At 40.9% G+C, this 24,758-nt stretch overlaps 1 protein-coding gene across 1 annotated transcript in view; it reads left to right on the plus strand.

Moving 5' to 3' along the window:
- The window catches only part of C5H8orf34 (chromosome 5 C8orf34 homolog), a 384,661-nt gene that overhangs the window by 181,601 nt on the left and 178,302 nt on the right, over positions 1-24,758 (plus strand). The window contains exon 9 of the mRNA XM_040432398.1: positions 19,718-19,853. Coding sequence (XP_040288332.1) covers positions 19,718-19,853 — 136 coding nt within the window. The remainder of the gene's footprint in view (positions 1-19,717; positions 19,854-24,758) is intronic.

The raw sequence follows: 24,758 nt of genomic DNA on the forward strand, positions 1-24,758 counted from the left end.
TATGTTTATATTTGTACTGATTAAGATTTTAGTCGATTAAGCACTGAATGATGAGATATCCAATAATTAAATAAAAATAAATAAATAAATAAATGAAATGTGTTGTAATTATAATTATTATATTCTTCCACAAGCTCTTCACAATTCAGTGTGTAAATTCTGTAAAGCAGATTTTTTTTTATGAATCTGACTTGAAGTGCTGGGCTTTTTAGGGAGCTATTAAAGAAAACTTGTCATATTTGGCTTCACACCTGTTTTCCTAGCACTTTGCATGAGTAGAGCTCACACCTTCTAAATTTCTAGCAACGTGAATAAAAATAAGCATTTTAACTGAAAAATCTATAAAAACGTATGCGCTTTAGAAAGTGAGAATGCCGCAGTATGCAGATTAATTGTAGATCTTCTATTATAATAGTTTAATTGTAGTTGTTGTAATGGTTTAATTCATTGTAGATCACTTCTATAATAGTTGAACGCAGTTGTATGACACCAAATGATTGTGCTTCATCTTAAAATAACAAAATAACTATATATCAAGATAATAGAATTATTATATCAGATGTTCGCAAAGTGTATTCCTTATGACCGTGCATTTGTAGTATACAATACAGTCAGGTCCATAAATATTGTGACATCGACACAATTATAACATTTTTGGCTCTATACACCACCATAATGGATTTGAAATGAAATGAACAAGATGTGCTTTAACTGCAGACTCTCAGCTTTAATTTGAGGGTATTTACATCCAAATCAGGTGAATGGTGTAGGAATTACAACAGTTTGCATATGTGCCTCCCACTTGTTAAGGGACCAAAAGTAATGGGACAATTGGCTTCTTAGCTGTTCCATGGCCAGATGTGTGTTATTCCCTCATTATCCTAATTACAATGATCAGATAAAAGCTCCAGAGTTCATTTCAAGTGTGCTGTTTGCATTTGGAATCTGTTGCTGTCAACTCTCAAGATGAGATCCAAAGAGCTGTCACTATCAGTGAAACAAGCCATCATTAGGCTGAAAAAACACAACAAACCCATCAGAGAGATAGCAGAAACATTTGGCATGGCCAAAACAACTGTTTGGAACATTCCTAAAAAGAAGGAACGCACCGGTGAGCTCAGCAACACCAAAAGACCTGGAAGACCACGGAAAACAACTGTGGTGGATGACCGAAGAATTCTTTCCCTGGTGAAGAAAACACCCTTCACAACAGTTGGCCAGATCAAGAACACTCTCCAGGAGGTAGGTGTATGTGTGTCAAAGTCAACAATCAAGAGAAGACTTCACCAGAGTGAATACAGAGGGTTCACCACAAGATGTAAACCATTGGTGAGCCTCAAAAACAGGAAGGCCAGATTAGAGTTTGCCAAATGACATTTAAAAAGCCTTCACAGTTCTGGAACAGCATCCTATGGACAGATGAGACAGAATGCCTCCTGATGCGCCAAATAAATATTACAGTGCGGCACAACATGCCTCCCCAGTACTGCCACAATGCAGCACAAAATACTTCTCTGGCTGCCACATCTGTCCTCCTCGTCCAGTTTTCTAATTAAGAAATTAATGGGGAGGCTGAGGAGCAGTGACATGACTGCCAGGACCAAGACAGTACTCTGGAGGTGGTGGTTCAAGCTGTCTCATGTACCGCCTCTTTGCTCTTCCCTTCTCCTGCTGCCCATATCTGAGGAGGAGGAGCATTAGGTGATACTGCCTAGTAGAGGTCTCAGGAAGGAGGCACAGGACATATGAAAGCAGCGCTTTATGTTATACCTGCGTAGCGCTGCTGGCTGCTTCTACAGGGATCAAGTTTAAATATAATAGGAACAGCATAGAAACCTGCACCTCACCAGTGAGTTATGCCTCATAGTCTGAGAAGCACTGACATACAGGGCAATGTAGATTTGTAAGCATCCAGATCTTTTGACTGGCAATTCTGGATCTATGGCCAGGTCTTTGAATTTGAACATACCTTTTAATTTCCTCACATTGTGCAATAGCTAATGGTAAGTGTTTAAAAACTTAGACATTCTCAATTAATATTTTTATTGCTTCCATTTGAAAGGTTTTTGTCACCTTTTGTTGCTTTAGATATCCTAAGACGAGGGCATTTACACCCACTAAACAACCCTTAGATCAGAGGATGCTAGTTAGGCACCCAAATTTGCTAGTTGAGATGTATGAGCCCTGCTGCCAAGATGCACATGATAAAAATTAGGCATAATTTACCATTATCTGAGCTTTATTAACACATCTAAGTTTCTATTAGAGCTTCAATGCTGTATGATAGTCCCAAACTTCTGGACCCATGACTTATTGATCATGGGCCAGTTTAGTGGGTGCGATTACAAAATTTTATCTGTAAGAACTTTATATGTGCCCTAATATCATGGTCTCTGTCACAAGACCTTCACCTACTGTATTCTACTCTCACCTACTGTGATCTTCTCCCTTCCATTGTAGATTGTAAGCTCTTGTGGGCAGGGTCCTGTACCAATCTAGTAATGGTTTCTTGTTTACTGTAATGTAATGCCCTTGGAATTGATGGCGCTTTCAAAAAAACAATAATAATGATGGCTACCCTTTAACAGTGTAAGTTTGTCTTGAAGACCTATTGGTACTTTACAGCTTTTGTTATTTTTTTACGTTAATTTTAGACGTCGAGTCCGTAGAAGCTGACAGCTGTACTTTGTGCTTACAATCTTCCTGTGTCGTATCTGGATTATCTTTTCTCCCGCTGTCAGCCACACCATACAGAAGGGCCTCACCAGCGCAATTTGCATGTATACAACGTACACTGCACTTTTCAGGAGCTGGAAAAGTCTTTTTATTTTCTGTTGTTTTAGGGAAATAAGGAAAAATTTGAATCTAATATTTACCAGTACAACAACTCACACCCCCTAGTATAAATCTAACTCCTGAGAACAAAGAAATACAGATGAAAAGTGCGGCCTTTTCATCCCTTTATTTTTGGTGCAAGAGTAAGGTAATGGGATTGTCAGGTCTTAAAGAAGTCTCGGGCCTATTCATAATTAAACAGTGTCTGTCAAAAAGCCAGGTCATTTCAATTGATAGAGAAGCATGGGAAACTGGTATTGCCAAAAGATTCCTTGTTCAGTAGTGTTGAGAAGAGGGCACTCACCATGCATGGCGATAGGTTACCAAGGTGACGTGGTTTGGAGACATTCATATAGCTGTAGAGGGCACAGGTCCAGAGGATATCTTATATGCTGTGAAAAGAGGAGCTCACAATCCCTTTCGGGAGCTTCACAATTCTTTAAGGACGGTTGAGATGTAGATTGTTTATAGCTATAGAATCCTAAGTTTTGTTTTTCACTAATTTTTGTTAATTGGCGGCCTTTTCCGTTTTAGTCCTTCTACCTGTCTAGATTTATATCCTTTCTTAGCAAGGCTTATAATCTTAAGAATGTGAAGGACGGGCATTGTTTTACCATAGCTGAAGAGCGGTTGTGTTAGGATCAACACATTATCAAGTAATCCATCAAGAGCTGTCCAAATTCTGTAATCTCTGGGCATATTGTGTGCTGAGACAGCAAATAACTAGCGGATTTGTTGATTGTATTTTACTTTTTCTTTTATTGTTTTGTGTATTTGTGAGGGGGAGCTGGCAAAGCTACTGTTTGTATAATTGTAGTATTCATCCAGTTAAGAAAGCTTTTGCCCATTCGACCCTTTTAGTTTCACAATGTCCTCTTTTCTCAAGTCATTAGCAATAGAGATGGCCCTGCGGTTCGCCCGGCGGTCATTTCGCAGCCAACTTTGCGTGCTTGCGATTCGCCGAACATATGAGGATATTCGCGCCCGCCATATTATTTTACATTGTGAAGAACTTTGTACCCATGACACATCCATCAGGTGGTACAGGACAGCCAATTGAGACGTTTCAGCACATGGACATACCCCCTACCTTATAAATAAACCCGATCTGGCCGCCATTTTACATTCAGTGTTTTGCCAGTGTAGGGAGAGGTTGCTGTGTGGAGCAGGGACAGGCTGTTAGGGACACCAAACGCTAGCTAATAGGGCCACAAAAGTCTTTTTAAGGACTGGTATAGGTGTGCTATCGATATGTGTGATACACAGAGGGGTGCGATAAAATTAGAATATACTTTTATAATGAGTGAAAAACACATAGATCTATATAGTGATCACCTAGAAGTCAGGGGCCTAGGGGCTAGGGGCTTACTAGGGCCATTTTTATATAGGGTAAGGTTCCGGACGGGGTTGCTCTTATCAGGGCGGGTGGTCTGTGGATAGGCTATCAGGGCCAGAATAGCACCCCCCTGTAGGGCACTATCACTGACAGTTCTTTGCCCACCCTGTCCTTCAATACCACATCATCATCTAGCCCAGGGATAGATGTTTTTTGCTTTCCCTCCGGGATTCATGGATGTGCACTGGAACCCCTCGGATTGTGGTAGGACATATGGTTTCTGATTTGGTGCCGCCGAGCACCTGATTTACTGCCGCCGAGCACTTGTTATTGCCTACCACATGTATGCTTTTTGCTTAACTTTAATAATTAAATTTATTTTCATTTTGAGGGATATCTTTTCCATTCACACGTCCACAAAATGGGTCCGCATCCGTTCTGCAATTTTACGGAACGGGTGCAGACCTATTCATTTTCAATGGGGCCGGAATGTGCTCTCCGCATCCGCACTTGCGAATCCAGATCCGCATTTGCGGATCTGCACTTCCGCATCCGTGCTTCCGTTTCCGCAAAATAATAGAACATATCCTATTCTTGTCCACAATTGCAGGCAAGATTAGGCATTTTCTATTATAGTGCCGGCACATTGCGGAATGCACATTGCCGGTGTCCCCCCAAAAAACTGATTGAAGCGGGGTGTTATATACCAATATACTTTCTTTATAGTGCATTTGGGTACTGTATAGTGCGTTTGTGCATGCGCGTACGCGAAAATTATATTGCCGATATTTCGCATTGAAAAAAAATAATGAATCGAGATTGCAAATTCGAATAATACATCTGGTATGTCACTGTCCATGTTGTGGGACTATTTGTGCACTTCTAGTAATTATTTCTTGGCTGCAAATATGAGCTGAAGGTTTTTCAGGTTCGCCTGCCATTAAAATGAATAGGATCCGCCGTGAACTCGGGGTTCGCGAACATCTGATCGCGTTCATGAACCGTCCCGGCAGATGTTTGTCCACCACTAATTAGCAATTTTTTTAGGTAGGTGTTTATGCACAGTAGATGTGTTTTTTTGGGGGGAGGGGGAGCTGGATTATGTCCCATATTTTGTTATTGTAGGTCGCATTGAGCTCATCACACATGTCACCTCCACTACTGAATGGAAAATTTGCCTGGTTATGCAATAAAACATCTCTCAATCTCATAATTCATCTCTCACTTCTCACTGAAGCCAACCCAACAAGTCCTGCTTCAGTAACCCCAAGCTAGGGAAAGTTGCCACTATCCACATATACCATCTTGTATGCATTACATGGATGGGATAGGACTATCAAAGCAAGAGTAGTTTTTAGTTAGCGGTTCTCGGCACTGGCTGAGAGGGGGTGTGCTAAGAGTTTGTTGAGACAGCCACTATGGGTACCCTGAGAAATCTTTGTAAAACCATTGTCGAACATATGATAGAAGCCATGTTGCTTGTCACCCAGGTTTTGTGCAAACTAATATAATGTGTATATATGGTGCATATAATTTTTGCATTTTAATGGAAATGCATTTATAACAAAATCTAAAGGGTTTGTTTTCTAAGGAAAACACCTGTCAATTTGGAAGTTAGAGAACATCAGCTGACCAGGACTCTTCATTGTTAACCAAAGTGTAGAGCTAACAGCAAAGAGGGTTCCTCGTTCTGGTAAACTTGTCTACCATATAATGCACTGTTGCACCAATAAAACTTTTCAAACAGTCTTGATTCAAAATGACTAGCAAAGCTGGTGTGTAGTCATTGGTGTGATCATTTTGCTCTCTCTGCTGCATATATGCAGACTATATCCATGGAGACACACAGGTCTGCATAAGAGCTGTTAAAATTTTTAACCTTTTCTCGACCGCTGTATGACTATATACGTCAGTGGTCGGGACTTTAACCCCTTAAGGACTCAGCCCTATTTCATCTTAAGGACTTGGCCATTTTTTGCAAATCTGACCAGTGTCACTTTAAGTGCTGATAACTTTAAAACGCTTTGACTTATCCAGGCCATTCTGAGATTGTTTTTTCATCACATATTGTACTTCATGACACTGGTAAAATGAAGTAAAAAAAAAAATCATTTTTATTTATAAAAAATACCAAATTTACCCAAAAATTTTTAAAAAATGGCAAATTTCTAAGTTTCAATTTCTCTACTTCTATAATACATAGTAATACCTCCAAAAATAGTTATTACTTTACATTCCCCATATGTATACTTCATGTTTGGATCATTTTGGGAATGATATTTTATTTTTTGGGGATGTTACAAGGCTTAGAAGTTTAGAAGCAAATCTTGAAATTTTTCAGAAATTTTAAAAAACCCAATTTTTAGGGACCAGTTCAGGTCTGAAGTCACTTTGCGAGGCTTACATAATAGAAACCACCCAAAAAAAGCCCCGTTCTATGAACTACACCCCTCAAGATATTCAAAACTGATTTTACAAACTTTGTTAACCCTTTAGGTGTTCCACAAGAATTAATGGAAAAGAGATACAAATTCCAAACTTAACTTTTTTGGCAGATTTTCCATTTTAATAAATTTTTTTACAGTTACAAAGCAAGGGTTAACAGCCAAACCAAACTCAATATTTATAGCCCTGATTCTGTAGTTTACAGAAACACCCCATATTTGGTTGTAAACTGCTGTACGGGCACACGGCAGGGCGCAGAAGGAAAGGAATGCCATACGGTTTTTGGAAGGCAGAATTTGCTGGACTTTTTTTTTTGACACCATGTCCCATTTGAAGCCCCACTAATGCACCACTAGAGTAGAAAATCCATAATAGTGACCCCATCTAAGAAACTACACCCCTCAAGGTATTCAGAACAGATTTTGCAAATGTTGTTAACCATTTAGGTGTTCCACAAGAGTTATTGGCAAATGGAGATGAAATTTCAGAATATCAATTTTTTGGCAAATTTTCCATTTTAATCCATTTTCTTCCAGTAACAAAGCAAGGGTTAACAGCCAAATAAAACTCAATATTTATGGCCCTGATTCTGTAGTTTACAGAAACACCCCATATGTGGTCGTAAACAGCTGTACGGGCACACGGCAGGGCGCAGAACGAAAGGAATGCCATACGGTTTTTGGAAGGCAGATTTTGCTGGACTGTTTTTTTTAACACCATGTCCATTTAAAACCCCCTGATGCACCACTTGAGTAGAAACCCCCAAAAAGTGACCCCATTTTAGAAACTAAGGGATAGGGTGGCAGTTTTGTTGGTACTAGTTTAGGGTACATATGATTTTTGGTTGCTCTATATTACACTTTTTGTGAGGCAAGGTAACAAGAAATAGCTGTTTTGGCACCGTTTTTATTTTCTGTTATTTACAACATTCATTTGACAGGTTAGATCATGTGAGATTTTTATAGACCAGGTTGTCACGGATGCGGCGATACCTAATATGTATACTTTTTTTTATTTATGTAAGTTTTACATAATGATTTATTTTTTGAAACAAAAAAAATCATGTTTTAGTGTTTCCATAGTCTGAGAGCCATAATTTTTTCAGTTTTTGGGCGATTATCTTGGGTAGGGTATGACGCATGGGGTGCGTGTGACTTTTTGATCGCTTGCTATTACACTTTTTGTGATGTAAGGTGACAAAAAATGGTTTATTTAGCACAGTTTTTATTTTAAATTTGTTACGGTGTTCATCTGAAGGGTTAGGTCATGTGATATTTTTATAGAGCCGGTCAATACAGATGCGGCGATGCCTAATATGTATACTTTCTTTTTATTTATGTAAGTTTTACACAATAATATCATAAAAAAATAAAATAAATCATGATTTAGTGTCTCCATATTCTGAGAGCCATAGTTTTTTCAGTTTTTGGGCGATTATCTTAGGTAGGGTCTCATTTTCTGCGGGATGAAACGACTGTTTGATTGGCACTATTTTGGGGTACATATGACTTTTTGATTGCTTGCTATTACACTTTTTGTGATGTAAGGTGACAAAAAATTGTTTATTTAGCACATTTTTATTTTTTTATTTTTTTACGGTGTTCATCTGAGGGGTTAGGTCATGTGATATTTTTATAGAGCCGGTCGATACGAACGCGGAGATACCAAATATGTATACTTTTTTTTATTAATGTAAGTTTTACACAATAACAGCTTTTTTAAAACAAAAAAAATGATGTTTTAGTGTCTCCATATTCTGAGCCATAGTTTTTTTATTTTTTGGGCGATTGTCTAAGGTAGGGGCTAATTTTTTTGCGGGATGAGGTGCCGGTTAGATTGGTACTATTTTGGTGGGCAAACGCCTTATTGATCGCTTGCTGTTGTACTTTTTGTGATGTAAGATGACAAAAAAATTGTTTATTTAGCACAGTTTTTATTTTTTATTTTTTACGGTGTTCATCTTAGGGGTTAGGTCATGTGATATGTTTATAGAGCCGGTTGATACAGACACGGCGATACCTAATATGTATACTTTTTTTTTTTCCCCTATTTTTTACCAATTTTTTAAAACTTTATTTGGGGAAAATTAAGTTTTTGTTTATTTTTACTTGAAACTTTTAATTTTTTGGGGGGAAAACTTTATTTTTTCAACTTTTTTTTCACTTTATTTTTGGGACTTGAACTTTTGGGGTTCTAATCCTTTACAATGCATTCCAATACTTCTGTATTGGAATGCAAAAACACGGTAACATTTAATTGTTTGTGTGTTCTTAGTTTAAAGGGACACTGACAGGCCAAAACAGCATATATAGTTAGATATATCACATTACAGGTCTTATAGAGTCTTTTAAAAGCATATAAGTATCCCCCCTGTCCACCTTATAAAGAGCGAAATATAAAGTTTTATAACCTGCTTCTCCGGTCAGCAATCTGCCCAAGGGGCGGCGTTTCATGTGAAAATGCGCCCAGCCAGCCTTCCCAACTGCCGTTCTTAAGCCCCGCCAAGCTCATCATTATTCACTTCGCTGGGCGGCGGCTAGAACTCTCCCCAGTCCCGATCCTGCGCCTGCGCAATTCAATCCTCCGGGCATCGTTCATGCCCAATCTTCTGCGCCTGCGCCCCGCCGTGCCGTTAGATCGCACCTGCGTACATGCAGCTGCAGCTGCCTCGAAGACTGCTGATCGGGACTGGGGAGAGTTCTAGCCGCCGCCCAGCTCATCATTATTCACTTCGCTGGGCGGCGGCTTAAGAACGGCAGTTGGGAAGGCTGGCTGGGCGCATTTTCACATGAAACGCCGCCCCTTGGGCAGATTGCTGACCGGAGAAGCAGGTTATAAAACTTTATATTTCGCTCTTTATAAGGTGGACAGGGGGGATACTTATATGCTTTTAAAAGACTCTATAAGACCTGTAATGTGATATATCTAACTATATATGCTGTTTTGGCCTGTCAGTGTCCCTTTAAGAAGACCGTGATTGTCTATTGGTGTGACTTAGATGAAGATCAGATCACGTTTTATGACCAATTTGTTCAGAAATCCATATAATTCCAAAGGGTTCACATACTTTTTCTTGCAAATGTATTTGGTATCGCCGCGTTCGTATTGACCGGCTCTATAAAAATATCACATGACCTAACCCCTCAGATGAACACCGTAAAAAAATAAAAAAATAAAAATGTGCTAAATAAACAATTTTTTGTCACCTTACATCACAAAAAGTGTAATAGCAAGCAATCAAAAAGTCATAAGTACCCCAAAATAGTGCCAATCAAACAGTCGTTTCATCCCGCAGAAAATGAGACCCTACCTAAGATAATCGCCCAAAAACTGAAAAAACTATGGCTCTCAGAATATGGAGACACTAAATCATGATTTATTTTATTTTTTTATGATATTATTGTGTAAAACTTACATAAATAAAAAGAAAGTATACATATTAGGCATCGCCGCATCTGTATTGACCTGCTCTATAAAAATATCACATGACCTAACCCTTCAGATGAACACCGTAACAAATTTAAAATAAAAACTGTGCTAAATAAACCATTTTTTGTCACCTTACATCACAAAAAGTGTAATAGCAAGCGATCAAAAAGTCACACGCACCCCATGCGTCATACCCTACCCAAGATAATCGCCCAAAAACTGAAAAAATTATGGCTCTCAGACTATGGAAACACTAAAACATGATTTTTTTTGTTTCAAAAAATAAATCATTATGTAAAACTTACATAAATAAAAAAAAGTATACATATTAGGTATCGCCGCATCCGTGACAACCTGGTCTATAAAAATCTCACATGATCTAACCTGTCAAATGAATGTTGTAAATAACAGAAAATAAAAACGGTGCCAAAACAGCTATTTCTTGTTACCTTGCCTCACAAAAAGTGTAATATAGAGCAACCAAAAATCATATGTACCCTAAACTAGTACCAACAAAACTGCCACCCTATCCCTTAGTTTCTAAAATGGGGTCACTTTTTGGGGGTTTCTACTCAAGTGGTGCATCAGGGGGTTTTAAATGGACATGGTGTTAAAAAAAACAGTCCAGCAAAATCTGCCTTCCAAAAACCGTATGGCATTCCTTTCGTTCTGCGCCCTGCCGTGTGCCCGTACAGCTGTTTACGACCACATATGGGGTGTTTCTGTAAACTACAGAATCAGGGCCATAAATATTGAGTTTTATTTGGCTGTTAACCCTTGCTTTGTTACTGGAAGAAAATGGATTAAAATGGAAAATTTGCCAAAAAATTGATATTCTGAAATTTCATCTCCATTTGCCAATAACTCTTGTGGAACACCTAAATGGTTAACAACATTTGCAAAATCTGTTCTGAATACCTTGAGGGGTGTAGTTTCTTAGATTGGGTCACTTTTATGGAGTTTCTACTCTAGGGGTGCATCGGGGGGGTCTTCAAATGGGACATGGTGTCAAAAAAACCAGTCCAGCAAAATTTGCCTTCCAAAAACCGTATGGCATTCCTTTCTTTCTGCGCCCTGCCGTGTGCCCGTACAGTAGTTTATGACCACATATGGGGTGTTTCTGTAAACTACAGCATCAGGGCCATAAATGTTGAATTTGGTTTGGCTGTTAACCTTTGCTTTGAAACTGGAAAAAAATTATTAAAATGGAAAATCTGCCAAAAAAGTGAAATTTGGAAATTGTATCTCTATTTTCCATTAATTCTTGTGGAACACCTAAAGGGTTAACAACGTTTGTAAAATCAGTTTTGAATACCTTGAGGGGTGTAGTTTCTTAAATGGGGTCACTTTTATGGAGTTTCTACTCTAGGGGCGCATCAGAGGGGCTTCAAATGGGACATGGTTAAAAAAAAAACAGTCCAGCAAAATCTGCCTTCCAGAAACCGTATGGCATTCCTTTCCTTCTGCGCCCTGCCGTGTGCCCATACAGTAGTTTACGACCACATATGGGCTGTTTCTGTAAACTACAGAATCAGGGCCATAAATATTGAGTTTGGTTTGGCTGTTAACCCTTGCTTTGTAACTGGAAAAAAATTATTAAAATGGAAAATCTGCCAAAAAAGTGAAATTTTGAAATTGTATCTCTATTTTCCATTAATTCTTGTGGAACACTTAAAGGGTTAACGACATTTGTAAAACTAGTTTTGAATACCTTGAGGGGTGTAGTTTCTTAGATGGGTCACTTTTATGGAGTTTCTACTTTAGGGGTGCATCAGGGGGGCTTCAAATGGGACATGGTGTCAAAAAACTAGTCCAGCAAAATCTGCCTTCCAAAAACTGTATGGCATTCCTTTCATTTTGCGCCCTGCCGTGTGCCCGTACAGTAGTTTTTTACCACATATGGGGTGTTTCTGTAAACTACAGAATCAGGGCCATAAATTTTGAGTTTGGTTTGGCTATTAACCCTTGCTTTGTAACTGGAAAAAAATTATTAAAATGGAAAATCTGCCAAAAAAGTGAAATTTGGAAATTGTATCTCTATTTTCCATTAATTCTTGTGGAACACCTAAAGGGTTAACAACGTTTGTAAAATCAGTTTTGAATACATTGAGGGGTATAGTTTCTTAGATGGGGTCACTTTTATGGAGTTTCTACTCTAGGGGCGCATCAGGGGTGCTTCAAATGGGACATGGTGTAAAAAAAAACAGTCCAGCAAAATCTGCCTTCCAGAAACCGTATGGCATTCCTTTCCTTCTGCGCCCTGCCGTGTGCCCGTACAGTAGTTTACAACCACATATGGGCTGTTTCTGTAAACTACAGAATCAGGGCCATAAATATTGAGTTTGGTTTGGCTGTTAACCCTTGCTTTGTAACTGGAAAAAAATTATTAAAATGAAAAATCTGCCAAAAAAGTGAAATTTTGAAATTGTATCTCTATTTTCCATTAATTCTTGTGGAACACCTAAAGAGTTAATGACATTTGTAAAATCAGTTTTGAATACCTTGAGGGGTGTAGTTTCTTAGATGGGGTCACTTTTATGGAGTTTCTATTTTAGGGGCGCATCAGGGGTGCTTCAAATGGGACATGGTGTCAAAAAACTAGTCCAGCAAAATCTGCCTTCCAAAAACCGTATGGCATTTCTTTCATTCTGCGCCCTTCCGTGTGCCCGTACAGTAGTTTTTGACCACATATGGGGTGTTTCTGTAAACTACAGAATAAGGGCCATAAATATTGAGTTTGGTTTGGCTGTTAACCCTTGCTTTGTAACTCGAAAAAAAATATTAAAATGGAAAATCTGCCAAAAAAGTTAAATTTTGAAATTGTATCTCTATTTTCCATTAATTCTTGTGGAAGACCTAAAGGGTTAACAAAGTTTGTAAAATCAGTTTTGAATACCTTGAGGGGTGTAGTTTATAGAATGGGGTCATTTTTGGGTGGTTTCTTTTATGTAAGCCTCGCAAAGTGACTTCAGACCTGAACTGGTCCCTAAAAATTGGGTTTTTTAAAATTTCTGAAAAATTTCAAGATTTGCTTCTAAACTTCTAAGCCTTGTAACATCCCCAAAAAATAAAATATCATTCCCAAAAGGATCCAAACATGAAGTAGACATATGGGGAATGTAAAGTAATAACTATTTTTGGAGGTATTACTATGTATTATAGAAGTAGAGAAATTGAAACTTGGAAATTTGCAATTTTTTATACATTTTTGGGTAAATTTGGTATTTTTTTATAAATAAAAATGATTTTTTTTACTTCATTTTACTAGTGTCATGAAGTACAATATGTGACGAAAAAACAATCTCAGAATGGCTTGGATAAGTCAAAGCGTTTTAAAGTTATCAGCACTTAAAGTGACACTGGTCAGATTTGAAAAAAATGGCCAAGTCCGTAAGGTGAAATAGGGCCGAGTCCTTAAGGGTTTAAGGGGTTAATGAAAACTATCTGCACAGTTGTTTCATTTTTTTATTTTAGATTGGTTGGAGTGATAACATATTAGTTGCTAAAGTGTTCATACCCTCTACAATAATGTTTTAATTATTTTAAGTGGCCGTGCTGCTGATTGTGCACGCAGTGGCCGTGGCCCTGGGCACGGTGAAACTGTGCCTGCTGCCAGAGCACAAAAAACATACTCATCCACGAAACCTAGCTTCATGTCCCAGTTTGCAGGGCAGCGTAGGACACCACTCTTGAAGTCACACCAGTGCGACCAGGTGGTCGGTTGGATTGCAGCAGATAATGTTTCCGGTCGGTTAAGCAACACCCTATTAAGCACCCGAGCGTCCCGAGGTGTTCTACTCGAGCACCCGAGCACTTTGGTGCTCGATCAACACTAATTCTAAGTAAATGGGATCTGTCTATTTGTCCTGGCTACTTCCAGCGGTCCTATAGATAGAGAATGAATGGAGCGGCAGAGTGCATGCCTGACCTGCTGCTCCATCAGTTCGGAATGAGATCCCCGTTCTCGGATTAGTAGGGGTCCCAGCAGTGGGACTCCCAGCGATCAGTTAGTTATCCCCTCCCTTGTGGATAGTGGATAAATTCTAAACTTGACACAACCATTTAATCTATACTTATAAATACATTTAAAGTGGACCAAACAAGTTTTGATTTATCATAGTGACATATGAAAGGTTTTAATTAGTGGGGTCCGAGTGCTGAGACGCTCATTGATTGTTAAAACGAAAAGATAGAAACACTGAAACACAGTGTGGTTTCTCATCACAGAAGGAGATGGACTTGAAATGGGCTCATAGACTTTCAGCAGCAAGTACAGACTGTGCTGTGTGTGAGCGCTTCTATCCCCTCGTTTTCGCATTTGGTAAGGGTCTCAGCACACGGACCCTCAACCATAAAAATCTTTGATATGTCACTATGACATATGAAAAGTTTGTTACAAGTACAGGGACACAAAAAATAATCTGTTTTCTGAAGTCCAGAAGTTTTATTGCAGGAGCATTTAAGCATAGAAAATTATATTTAGCTGATGAAATAGCTCCTAGATGGTACAAGACCAGGCACTCAGCATATACACAAATATAATACAGAAATGTATATCCAAAAATATATCTTCATTGTTTTGCGTCATCTCTACTCCCCCTGAGGTCTGTATTGTGTATATGTTGTGAATAATGTTTTTTTATCTAGGTGGGGAGCCACATGGTTTGATTTTATATTTATTTATACTTGTTTTTCCATCCCACCTTCTCCATTATTTGCAATGCTATAACTTGATGTCCCGACGTGTTTTGTGCACTCTCCATGTGGTTGTGTTTGTCTTTGCCAATTTATGCATCTATTTATTTGTTTTATCAATTTCAATAAAGATATATTTTTGGATATACATTTCTGTATTATATTTGTGTATATGCTGAGTGCCTAGGCTTGTCCCATCTAGGAGCCATTCATTTTTGACACTTGCATTCTATTCGTGTTGTACAACCGTATTCCGGTTTTGTATTTTATTGCTCATTGATATCTTAGCTGATTAAATGCTTAAAGGAGGCTTCTGAGATATTTTATCCTGTGCATAGGTCATCAGTATCTGATTGGTGGGGGTCCCACACCGGGGACCTCTGCTCGCAGCTCTGCCTAGGCCATGAGACATGACGTTCATCAGTCAAATGACCTAGGCACAGCTCATTGAAGTTAATGGGACTGAGCACAATACCATGCAAAGCCGCTATAGAATTTATGGCGCTGTGCTTGGTGAGCAGAGAGAAGGCTGTGGTGCTATTGTGAGCGCTGGTACCCTCTGTAACAGCTAATCGGTGGGGGGCCCATGTGTCAGACCCCCACCAATCAGATACTGATGACCTATACAAAGGCATAGGTCGTCAGTTAAAAAATCTCAGAAAACCCCTTTAAAATATTTTTAACCTCTTAAGGACATAGGGCGTACAGGTACGCCCTTGTGCCCTGGTACTTAAGGACACAGGGCGTACAGGTACGTCCTATGTATTTCCGATCACTGCCGTGCGGCTGGCAGTGATCGGAACCCGGTGCCTGCTCAAATCATTGAGCAGGCACCTAGGCTAAATGCGCGGGGGGTCACGTGACCCCCCCATGTCGGCGATTGCGGCAAACCGCAGGTCAATTCAGACCTGCGGTTTGCTGCGATTTCTGCAGTTTCTGGTCCCCGCGGTCCCTGACCGCGGGGATCAGAAACTTTATATGTCTAAAAAAAGTTTTATTCACCCCCCCCTGCACCCCCGAATGATTTTTATGGTGGCGGGAGGTGCAGGGGGAGGGTTGCGGGCGGTGTGGGCGGTGCGGGAGGCGGGCGGTGCGGCAGGCGGGATCGCGATCCCCCGCCCGCCTCCCCTTGTATAATCGTTGGCTTCTAGTGGGGATACCAGGGTGCCAGCACATTGCTGGCACCCTGGTATAAACGGCTGACATCTGCGATGCGATGTCAGCCGTTTAACCCTTTCCATACAGCGGTCCGTACGGACCGCTGTATGGAAAAGGTTAACAGCGCAGGGAGCTCCCTCCCTCTCCCATCGGGGGGCTGCTGTGCCTTTGCAGCCCCCCGATGGGGAGGGAGAGAGCCCCCAGAGAGCCCCCCGAGAGATCCCCTCCTTACCCTTCCCCGTCTGCGAAGTTCTGAGCAGACGGGGAAGGTTCCCATGGCAACAGGACGCCTCTCAGGCGTCCTGCTGTCCATGGTGCTGAACAGATCTGTGCTGAAAGCATAGATCTGTTCAGTGTAAGTAAAATACAGTACAGAACAATATATATTGTTCTGTACTGTATTATACAGACATCAGACCCACTGGATCTTCAAGAACCAAGTGGGTCTGGGTCAAAAAAAAGTGAATAAAAGTGAAAAAAAAGTAAAAATCAAAAAACACATTTATCACTGATAAAAAATGAAAAAAATTAAATTCCCTACACATGTTTGGTATCGCCGCGTCCGTAACGACCTGATCTATAAAACGGTCATGTTACTTTACCCGAACGGTGAACACCATAAAAATAAAAAATAAAAAACTATGATGAAATTGAAATTTTGCCCACCTTACTTCCCAAAAAAGGTAATAAAAGTGATCAAAAAAGTCGCATGTACGCCAAAATTGTAACAATCAAACCGTCATCTCATCCCGCAAAAATCATACCCTACCCAAGATAATCGCCCAAAAACTGAAAAAGCTATAGCTCTTAGACTATGGAAACACTAAAACATGATTTTTTTTGTTTCAAAAATGAAATCATTGTGTAAAACTTACATAAATAAAAAAAAAGTATACATATTAGGTATCGCCGCGTCCGTATCGCCCGGCTCTATAAAAATATCACATGATCTAACCCCTCAGATGACCACCGTAAAAAAATAAAAATAAAAACGGTGTAAAAAAAGCCATTTTTTGTCATCTTACGTCACAAAAAGTGTAATAGCAAGCAATCAAAAAGTCATATGCACCCCAAAATAGATGCCAATCAAACCGTCATCTCATCCCGCAAAAAATGAGACCCTACTTAAGATAATCGCCCAAAAACTGAAAAAACTATGGCTCTTAGACTATGGAGACACTAAAACATTTTTTTGGTTTTAAAAATGAAATCATTGTGTAAAACTTACATAAATAAAAAAAATTGTATACATATTAGGTATCGCCGCGTCCGTGACAACCTGCTCTATAAAATTACCACATGATCTAACCTGTCAGATGAATGTTGTAAATAACAAAAAAAAAAAACGGTGCCAAAAAAGCTATTTCTTGTTACCTTGCCGCACAAAAAGTGTAATATAGAGCAACCAAAAATCATATGTACCCTAAACTAGTACCAACAAAACTGCCACCCTATCCCGTAGTTTCTAAAATGGGGTCACTTTTTTGGAGTTTCTACTCTAGGGTTGCATCAGGGGGGCTTCAAATGGGACATGGTGTCAAAAAACCAGTCCAGCAAAACCTGCCTTCCAAAAACCGTATGGTGTTCCTTTCCTTCTGCGCCCTGCCGTGTGCCCGTACAGCGGTTTACGACCACATATGGGGTGTTTCTGTAAACTACAGAATTAGGGCCATAAATATTGAGTTTGGTTTGGCTGTTGACCCTTGCTTTGTAACTGGAAAAAAAATATTAAAATGGAAAATCTGCCAAAAAAGTGAAATTTTGAAATTGTATCTCTATTTTCCATTAAATCTTGTGCAACACCTAAAGGGTTAACAAAGTTTGTAAAATCAGTTTTGAATACCTTGAGGGGTGTAGTTTCTTATATGGGGTCAGTTTTATGGAGTTTCTACTCTAGGGGTGCATCAGGGGGGCTTCAAATGGGACATGGTGTCAAAAAAACAGTCCAGCAAAATCAGCCCTCCAAAAACCAAACGGCGCACCTTTCACTCTACGCCCCGCTGTGTGCCCGTACAGTAGTTTACGGCCACATATGGGGTGTTTCTGTAAACAGCAGAGTCAGGGCAATAAAGATACAGTCTTGTTTGGCTGTTAACTCTTGCTTTGTTAGTGGAAAAAATGGGTTAAAATGGAAAATTAGGCAAAAAAATGAAATTCTCAAATTTCATCGCCATTTGCCAATAACTCTTGTGCAACACCTAAAGGGTTAACAAAGTTTGTAAAATCAGTTTTGAATACCTTGAGGGGTGTAGTTTCTTAGATGGGGTCACTTTTATGGAGTTTATAATCTAGGGGTGCATCAGGGGGGCTTCAAATGGGACATGGTGCCAAAAAAACAGTCCAGCAAAATCAGCCCTCCAAAAACCAAACGGCGCACCTTTCACTCTACGCCCTACTGTGTGCCCGTACAGTAGTTTACGGCCACATATGGGGTGTTTCTGTAAACAGCAGAGTCAGGGCAATAAAGATACAGTCTTGTTTGGCTGTTAACTCTTGCTTTGTTAGTGGAAAAAATGGGTTAAAATGGAAAATTAGACAAAAAAATGAAATTCTCAAATTTCATCGCCATTTGCCAATAACTCTTGTGCAACACCTAAAGGGTTAACGACGTATGTAAAATCAGTTTTGAATACCTTGAGGGGTGTAGTTTCTTAGATGGGGTCACTTTTAGGGAGTTTCTCCTCTAGGGGTGCATCAGGGGGGCTTCAAATGGGACATGGTGTAAATAAACCAGTCCATAAAAATCTGCCTTCCAAAAACCATACGGCGCACCTTTCCCTCTACGCCCCGCTGTGTGGCCGTACAGTAGTTTACGGCCACATATGGGGTGTTTCTGTAAACGGCAGAGTCAGGGCAATAAAGATACAGTCTTGTTTGGCTGTTAACCCTTGCTTTGTTAGTGGAAAAAATGGGTTAAAATGGAAAATTAGACAAAAAAATGAAATTCTCAAATTTCATCCCCATTTGCCAATAACTCTTGTGCAACACCTAAAGGGTTAACGACGTATGTAAAATCAGTTTTGAATACCTTGAGGGGTGTAGTTTCTTAGATGGGGTCATTTTTGGGTGGTTTCTATTATGTAAGCCTCGCAAAGTGACTTCAGACCTGAACTGGTCCCTAAAAATGTAGTTTTTGTAAATTTCTGAAAAATTTCAAGATTTGCTTCTAAACTTCTAAGCCTTATAACATCCCCAAAAAATAAAATATCATTCCCAAAACAATTCTAACATGAAGTAGACATATGGGGAATGTAAAGTCATCACAATTTTTGGGGGTATTACTATGTATTACAGAAGTAGAGAAACTGAAACTTTGAAATTTGCTAAATTTTTCCAAATTTTTGTTAAATTAGGTATTTTTTGGTGCAAAAAAAAATAATTTTTTGACTTCATTTTACCAGTGTCATGAAGTACAATATGTGACGAAAAAACAATCTCAGAACGGCCTGGATAAGTCAAAGCGTTTTAAAGTTATCTGCACTTAAAGGGACTCTGGTCAGATTTGCAAAAAATGGCCTGGTCCTAAGGTGTAAAAAGGCTGTGTCCTTAAGGGGTTAAGCTGAAATTTCAGTCTGTCTATTAATATTTGTATAATAACTTCATAGGTTGTGTGTGTTCTAGGACTAGCATGGTTTCATTGTGTGATTTAATCTTTGATTCAAAGTTGTTTGTAATATTGCTATTCCTCATCATCCACATTTTGCATGATCACGAATAATTATGAATAGAAGTTCAGATGAGTACTCATGGAAATTATTATAGCATAACAGGCTGTAATAAGGCATCATTGTAACATATCCTTGGTTGTTTATATTCCAGAAGACCTTGATGATCTTCGAATGGAAGGTGTTACCAGCCTCATGCCATCTGGAAGTAAATTTAGCCAAGGTCGTAGCACTTACACCACTGAACCTCAAGCAAAAGTCACTCTAAACATCTGCTCAAGGTGTGCAAGGTAAACATAGTAGACAGCAGCTGGCAGAACATCATTGCTAGTACCATGGAAAACAGATGATTTCACCCCAGTACATTAAGACCTCTTTTGTCGGTTACGTTTCTAATAAATCTTCAACTTATTCACTGAAATTGTGAAATTGTTTTCAGATGCTGATTTATAGCTTGTTCAGCCCATACACATTCAATAGGTGTCAGCCAAATGCTTCTGGCCCCACCATACATATGCTCATTTAACTTGGCTGAGCATACATGTGTTCTCAGTAGGCAGAGGGGAATAAGACACTTCCATCCCAAACTCCACTGGTGGCAGCTTTTCACCCTTGAGAACAATAGGATCAGATATGTTGAAATGCAACATGTCTGACCCTTCTTTCTCCAACATTTTGATTGGGGGAATAGTTGGGACACCCTCATACACATTAGAATGTTTGCCAACCCTGCCAAAATTAATTTAATCTCTATGGCCACTTAGTGTTCTGTTTAAAACGTAATTGTCGTTTCATGAATGAATAGTACAAGTGAATCTAAGAAACTTTTGTAATATATCTTATCAGAGAACGATGCTTCCTTCTCTTCTTATCCGGCCCCTCTCCTGCTACCCGTCCTCTTCACTAACTCTCCCTATTCAGAGGCTGACATACTGTAGGAACGCTGTTAGTGATGATCTGCCTGTGTAATAGTGCTGATGATTACCCGATGAACAAGCAAATGCTCATTCATCAAGCAATCACAGGCAATCAAAAATCATTTGCCAGCGGCAGATCGTGCCGTCTAATCATGATCAGCTGCCGTCAATATTGATTCTGTATGGGGATGAACAATGGCATTAGCGAGGAGGAGAGTGCTGCATGTAATATTATTATTATTATTATTTATTATTTTAAAGCGCCATTCATTCTATAGCGCTGTACATATGAGAAGAGGTATACATACATAATACAGACAATTGCACTAATCATAAACAAGACTAGTTACAAACTGGTACAGAAGGAGAGAGGGCCCTGCCCGTGAGGGTTTACAATCTACATGGTATGGGAGATGGACACAGTAGGTGTGGGTGAAGTTGGTCATGGCGGTATGGAGGCAGCAGGGTCACTGGTTGTAGGCTTGTCTGAAGAGGTGGGTTTTCGGGTTTCTTTTGAAGGATTCCACTGTAGGTGAGAGTCTGATATGTTGGGGTAGCGAGTTCCAGAGTATGGGGGATGCACGGGAGAAATCTTGGAGGCGATTGTGGGAAGAGGCGATAAGAGGAGAGGAGAGAAGGAGGTCTTGTGAGGATCGGAGAGTGCGTGTGGGGGTGTATCGGGAAAGTAGCTCAGAGATGTAGTGAGGGGACAGGTTATGGACGGCCTTGTATGTATTTGTTAGTACTTTGAAGTGAATTCGCTGGGCAATGGGGAGCCAGTGAAGGGATTGGCAGAGGGGAGAGGCAAGGAGTAATGGGGTGAGAGGTGGATTAGTCGGGCTGCAGAGTTGAGGATAGATTGGAGGGGTGCGAGAGTGCTAGATGGAAGGCCACAGAGGAGAGTGTTGCAGTAGTCTAGGCGGGAGATGATGAGGGCATGTACAAGCATTTTCGCAGATTCAAAGTTAAGGAAAGCACGGATGCGGGAGATGTTTTCGAGTTGGAGGCGGCAGGTGGTGGAAAGTGCTTGGATGTGCGGTCTGAAGGAGAGGGCAGAATCCAAGGTCACTCCAAGGCAGCGGACTTGGTTGACCGGGGAGAGTGTGCAGCCATTGATCATGATAGATAGGTCTGTTGGGGGGGTTGAGCAAGATGGGGGAAAGAGGATGAATTCTGTTTTATCCATGTTAAGTTTTAGAAAGCGAGAGGAGAAGAAGGATGATATAGATGATAGACATTGTGAGATTCTGGATAGTAAGGTGATGATGTCTGGACCAGAGAGGTAGATCTGTGTCGTCAGCGTAGGAGTGATACTGAAAGCCATGGGACTCTATGAGCTGTCCCAGGCCAAAAGTGTATATAGAGAAGAGCAGGGCAGAGCCTTGCGGGACACCAACAGAGAGGGAATGAGACGAGGAGGTGGTTCCGGAGTGGGAGACGCTAAATGTCCGGTCTGTGAGGTATGATGGGATCCAGGAGAGGGCCAGGTCAGTGATGCCAAGAGATGAGAGAGTTTGCAACAGAAGGGAGTGGTCAACAGTGTCGAAGGCAGAGGACAGGTCAAGGAGAAGGAGGACTGAGTAATGTTTCTTGGTTTTGGCTGTCAGTAGGTCATTGGTGACTTTGGTGAGGGCAGTCTCAGCCGAATGGTGGGGTCGGAAGCCAGATTGTAGGCGGTCAAAGAGGGAGCAGGAGGAAAGGTGAGAGGACAGTTCAGAATGGACATGTTGTTCAAGTAGATTTGAGGCATACGGAAGCAGTGATATGGGGCGATAACTGGACAAAAAAGATGGGTCAAGTGAAGGCTTTTAGAGGATGGGTGTAATGGTAGCGTGTTTAAAAGCAGAGGGGAAGACACCAGAGGTTAGTGATAGGTTGAAGAGATGAGTTAGGGCTGGGATAAACACTGTGGTGAGGTTAGGGATGAGGTGGGATGGGATTGGGTCAAGTGCACAGGTGTTGAGATGTAATCTGGAGAGTAGAGTGGAGAGAGGACCGAGCAGTTGTGTAGAGGGTCTGTGGGGACTGTGTAGTGAAGCTTTCTCTGATGTTGACTATCTTTCGTTTGAAATATTTGGCAAAGTCCTCAGCTGAGAAGAGATGAGAGGGTGGGGGCGCTGGGGGACGGAGAAGGGAGTTAAAAGTGCTAAAAAGTTGTTTAGGGCCGTGGGCCAGGGAAGATATGAGAGATGAGAAGTAGCCTGTTTTGCATCAGCGAGTGAAGATTTGAATATGAGGAGGGATTGCTTGTATGCGGTGAAATGATCTTTTGAATAGGATTTCTTCCATCGCCGCTCAGCAGCCCTGGAAGCTTGTCTGAGTTTTTTGGTCAGGTTGGTGTGCCAGGGTTGTCTGTTAATTTTTCGGGTTTTGTTGTGTGTGAGGGGGGCAACAGTGTCCAGAGCTGTACTTATTGTTGTGTTATATAGGGTGGTAGCAGCATCTGGGTCTTGGAGGGAACAGATGGTAGAGAGTGCCAGAAGAGAGTCAGAAAGCAAGCAAAAGTCTAGATGTTTAAGGTTCCTGCGGGGGTGTGCTAGTGTGTGGACCGGGGGAGCAGCAGAAGAGACCAATGAAGAGAAGGTGAGTAGGTTGTGGTCGGATAGGGGGAGAGGCGAATTAGAAAGGTTAGATAGGCTGCCGAGGCGGGTAAAGATAAGATCCAAAGTGTGACCATCTCTGTGGGTGGGAACTGAAGACCACTGTGATAGGCCGAAGGAGGAAGAGAGCGATAGGAGTTTAGAAGCGGCTGAGTGGCAGGTGTCAATAGGGATGTTGAAGTCACCCATGATGATAGTGGGGATGTCGGCAGAAAGAAAGTGTAGTAGCCAGGTGTTAAAGTGGTCAAGAAAGATGGTGGCTGGGCCTGGGGGGCGGTAAATGACGGCTACTTGGAGGTTGGAGGGAGTGTAGATGCGAACAGAGTGTACTTCAAATGAGGTGAGCGTGATGGAGGGTGGCAGTGGAGTTGGGCTGTAGGAGCAGGTGTCTGATAGGAGAAGACCAACTCCTCCACCATGTTTGCAGCCGGGGCAGGGGGTGTGAGTGAATTGAAATCCACTATATGAGAGTGCAGCAGGGGAGGAGGTGTCAGAGGATGTCAGCCATGTTTCTGTGAGACCCAGAAAGGAAAGGTTTTGAGAGATGAAAAGTTCATGAATGTGCGACAGTTTGTTACAGACAGAGCGTGCGTTCCATAATGCTCCTGCAAGAGGAACCAAAGGAGCAGGGGTCACAGGAATGGTTATTAGGTTTAAGGGGTTGCAGAAATTTGTAGAAGGAGATTTGTATTGGGACGTAGAGGTGATAGTGGGGATTTGCAGAGGGGGGCCTGGATTTGGAGAGATATCACCAGCAGTAAGGAGAAGCAGAGAAAGTGTTAATAGGTGAGAATAGGAGAGGGCAGGAGGTATCTGTGTGTGTTTGGGAAGGAAGTGTTTTATGTTGCCAAACAGGTTTGTGCAAGCTGTCAGATGAGAAGGTAAGATGGAGGGAGAGATGAATAGTTCCTTGCTGGGTGAATGAACGTGGGGGTATTTCAGGAGGTTGTTGACAAGTGGGAACAGTAAGATGAAAAATTGAAACATTGTTTGCATTAACTATTTCTGTAATTACCTGTGGTCCCCCTCAGGTCCCCTTCTGGTATAATTCAGTCTGTGCACTTAAGAGTTGCACTTGAGAGATGTTGCATTTGGAAAGACCAAGGTCTGAAAAGACCTAGGACCTTAGATTTATACCACTCAGTGTTCAATCAGGTGTGACCAAGAGGGGAGGGGGCTACATTTGGCCTAATCAAGGAGGACCAGATACAGGGGTGAAATAGTCAATGTAAACAAATACTCAATAAATCCAGCAGGGAAAGAGACAATAATAGTTCTGACAAGACATACCAGGATTTAGAAGGAGAGATGAGAGGGATGGAAAATATCAGACTGTGGAAAAGCTGGGTGTAGCAGCAAGCTTCAGGCAAGACATACAAGGATTTAGAAGGAGAGATGAGAGGGATAGACAATATCAGACTGTGGAAAAGCTGGGTGTAGCAGCAACGGTCTCCTCCGCTGATGAGCAGGCGATTGCCGGGATGGTACACGTCCTTCAAGATGATCGTCTTCTTCATCTGCTGGTGTAATACTAGCCTAAGAGACAGTCTTGTAAGTCTGTAAGTGATTTACTGTCCTATTGAACTGCTGAATTCACATCTAAACTGCTCGGTTCTTCTGTAAATAGTTTTTCATTGCTGCTTCTGAGGTGCTACAGAGAGATAGGGAGCAGATTATC

This window comes from Bufo bufo, chromosome 5 (assembly GCF_905171765.1).
Source record: "Bufo bufo chromosome 5, aBufBuf1.1, whole genome shotgun sequence".
NCBI classification, from domain to species: domain Eukaryota; kingdom Metazoa; phylum Chordata; class Amphibia; order Anura; family Bufonidae; genus Bufo; species Bufo bufo.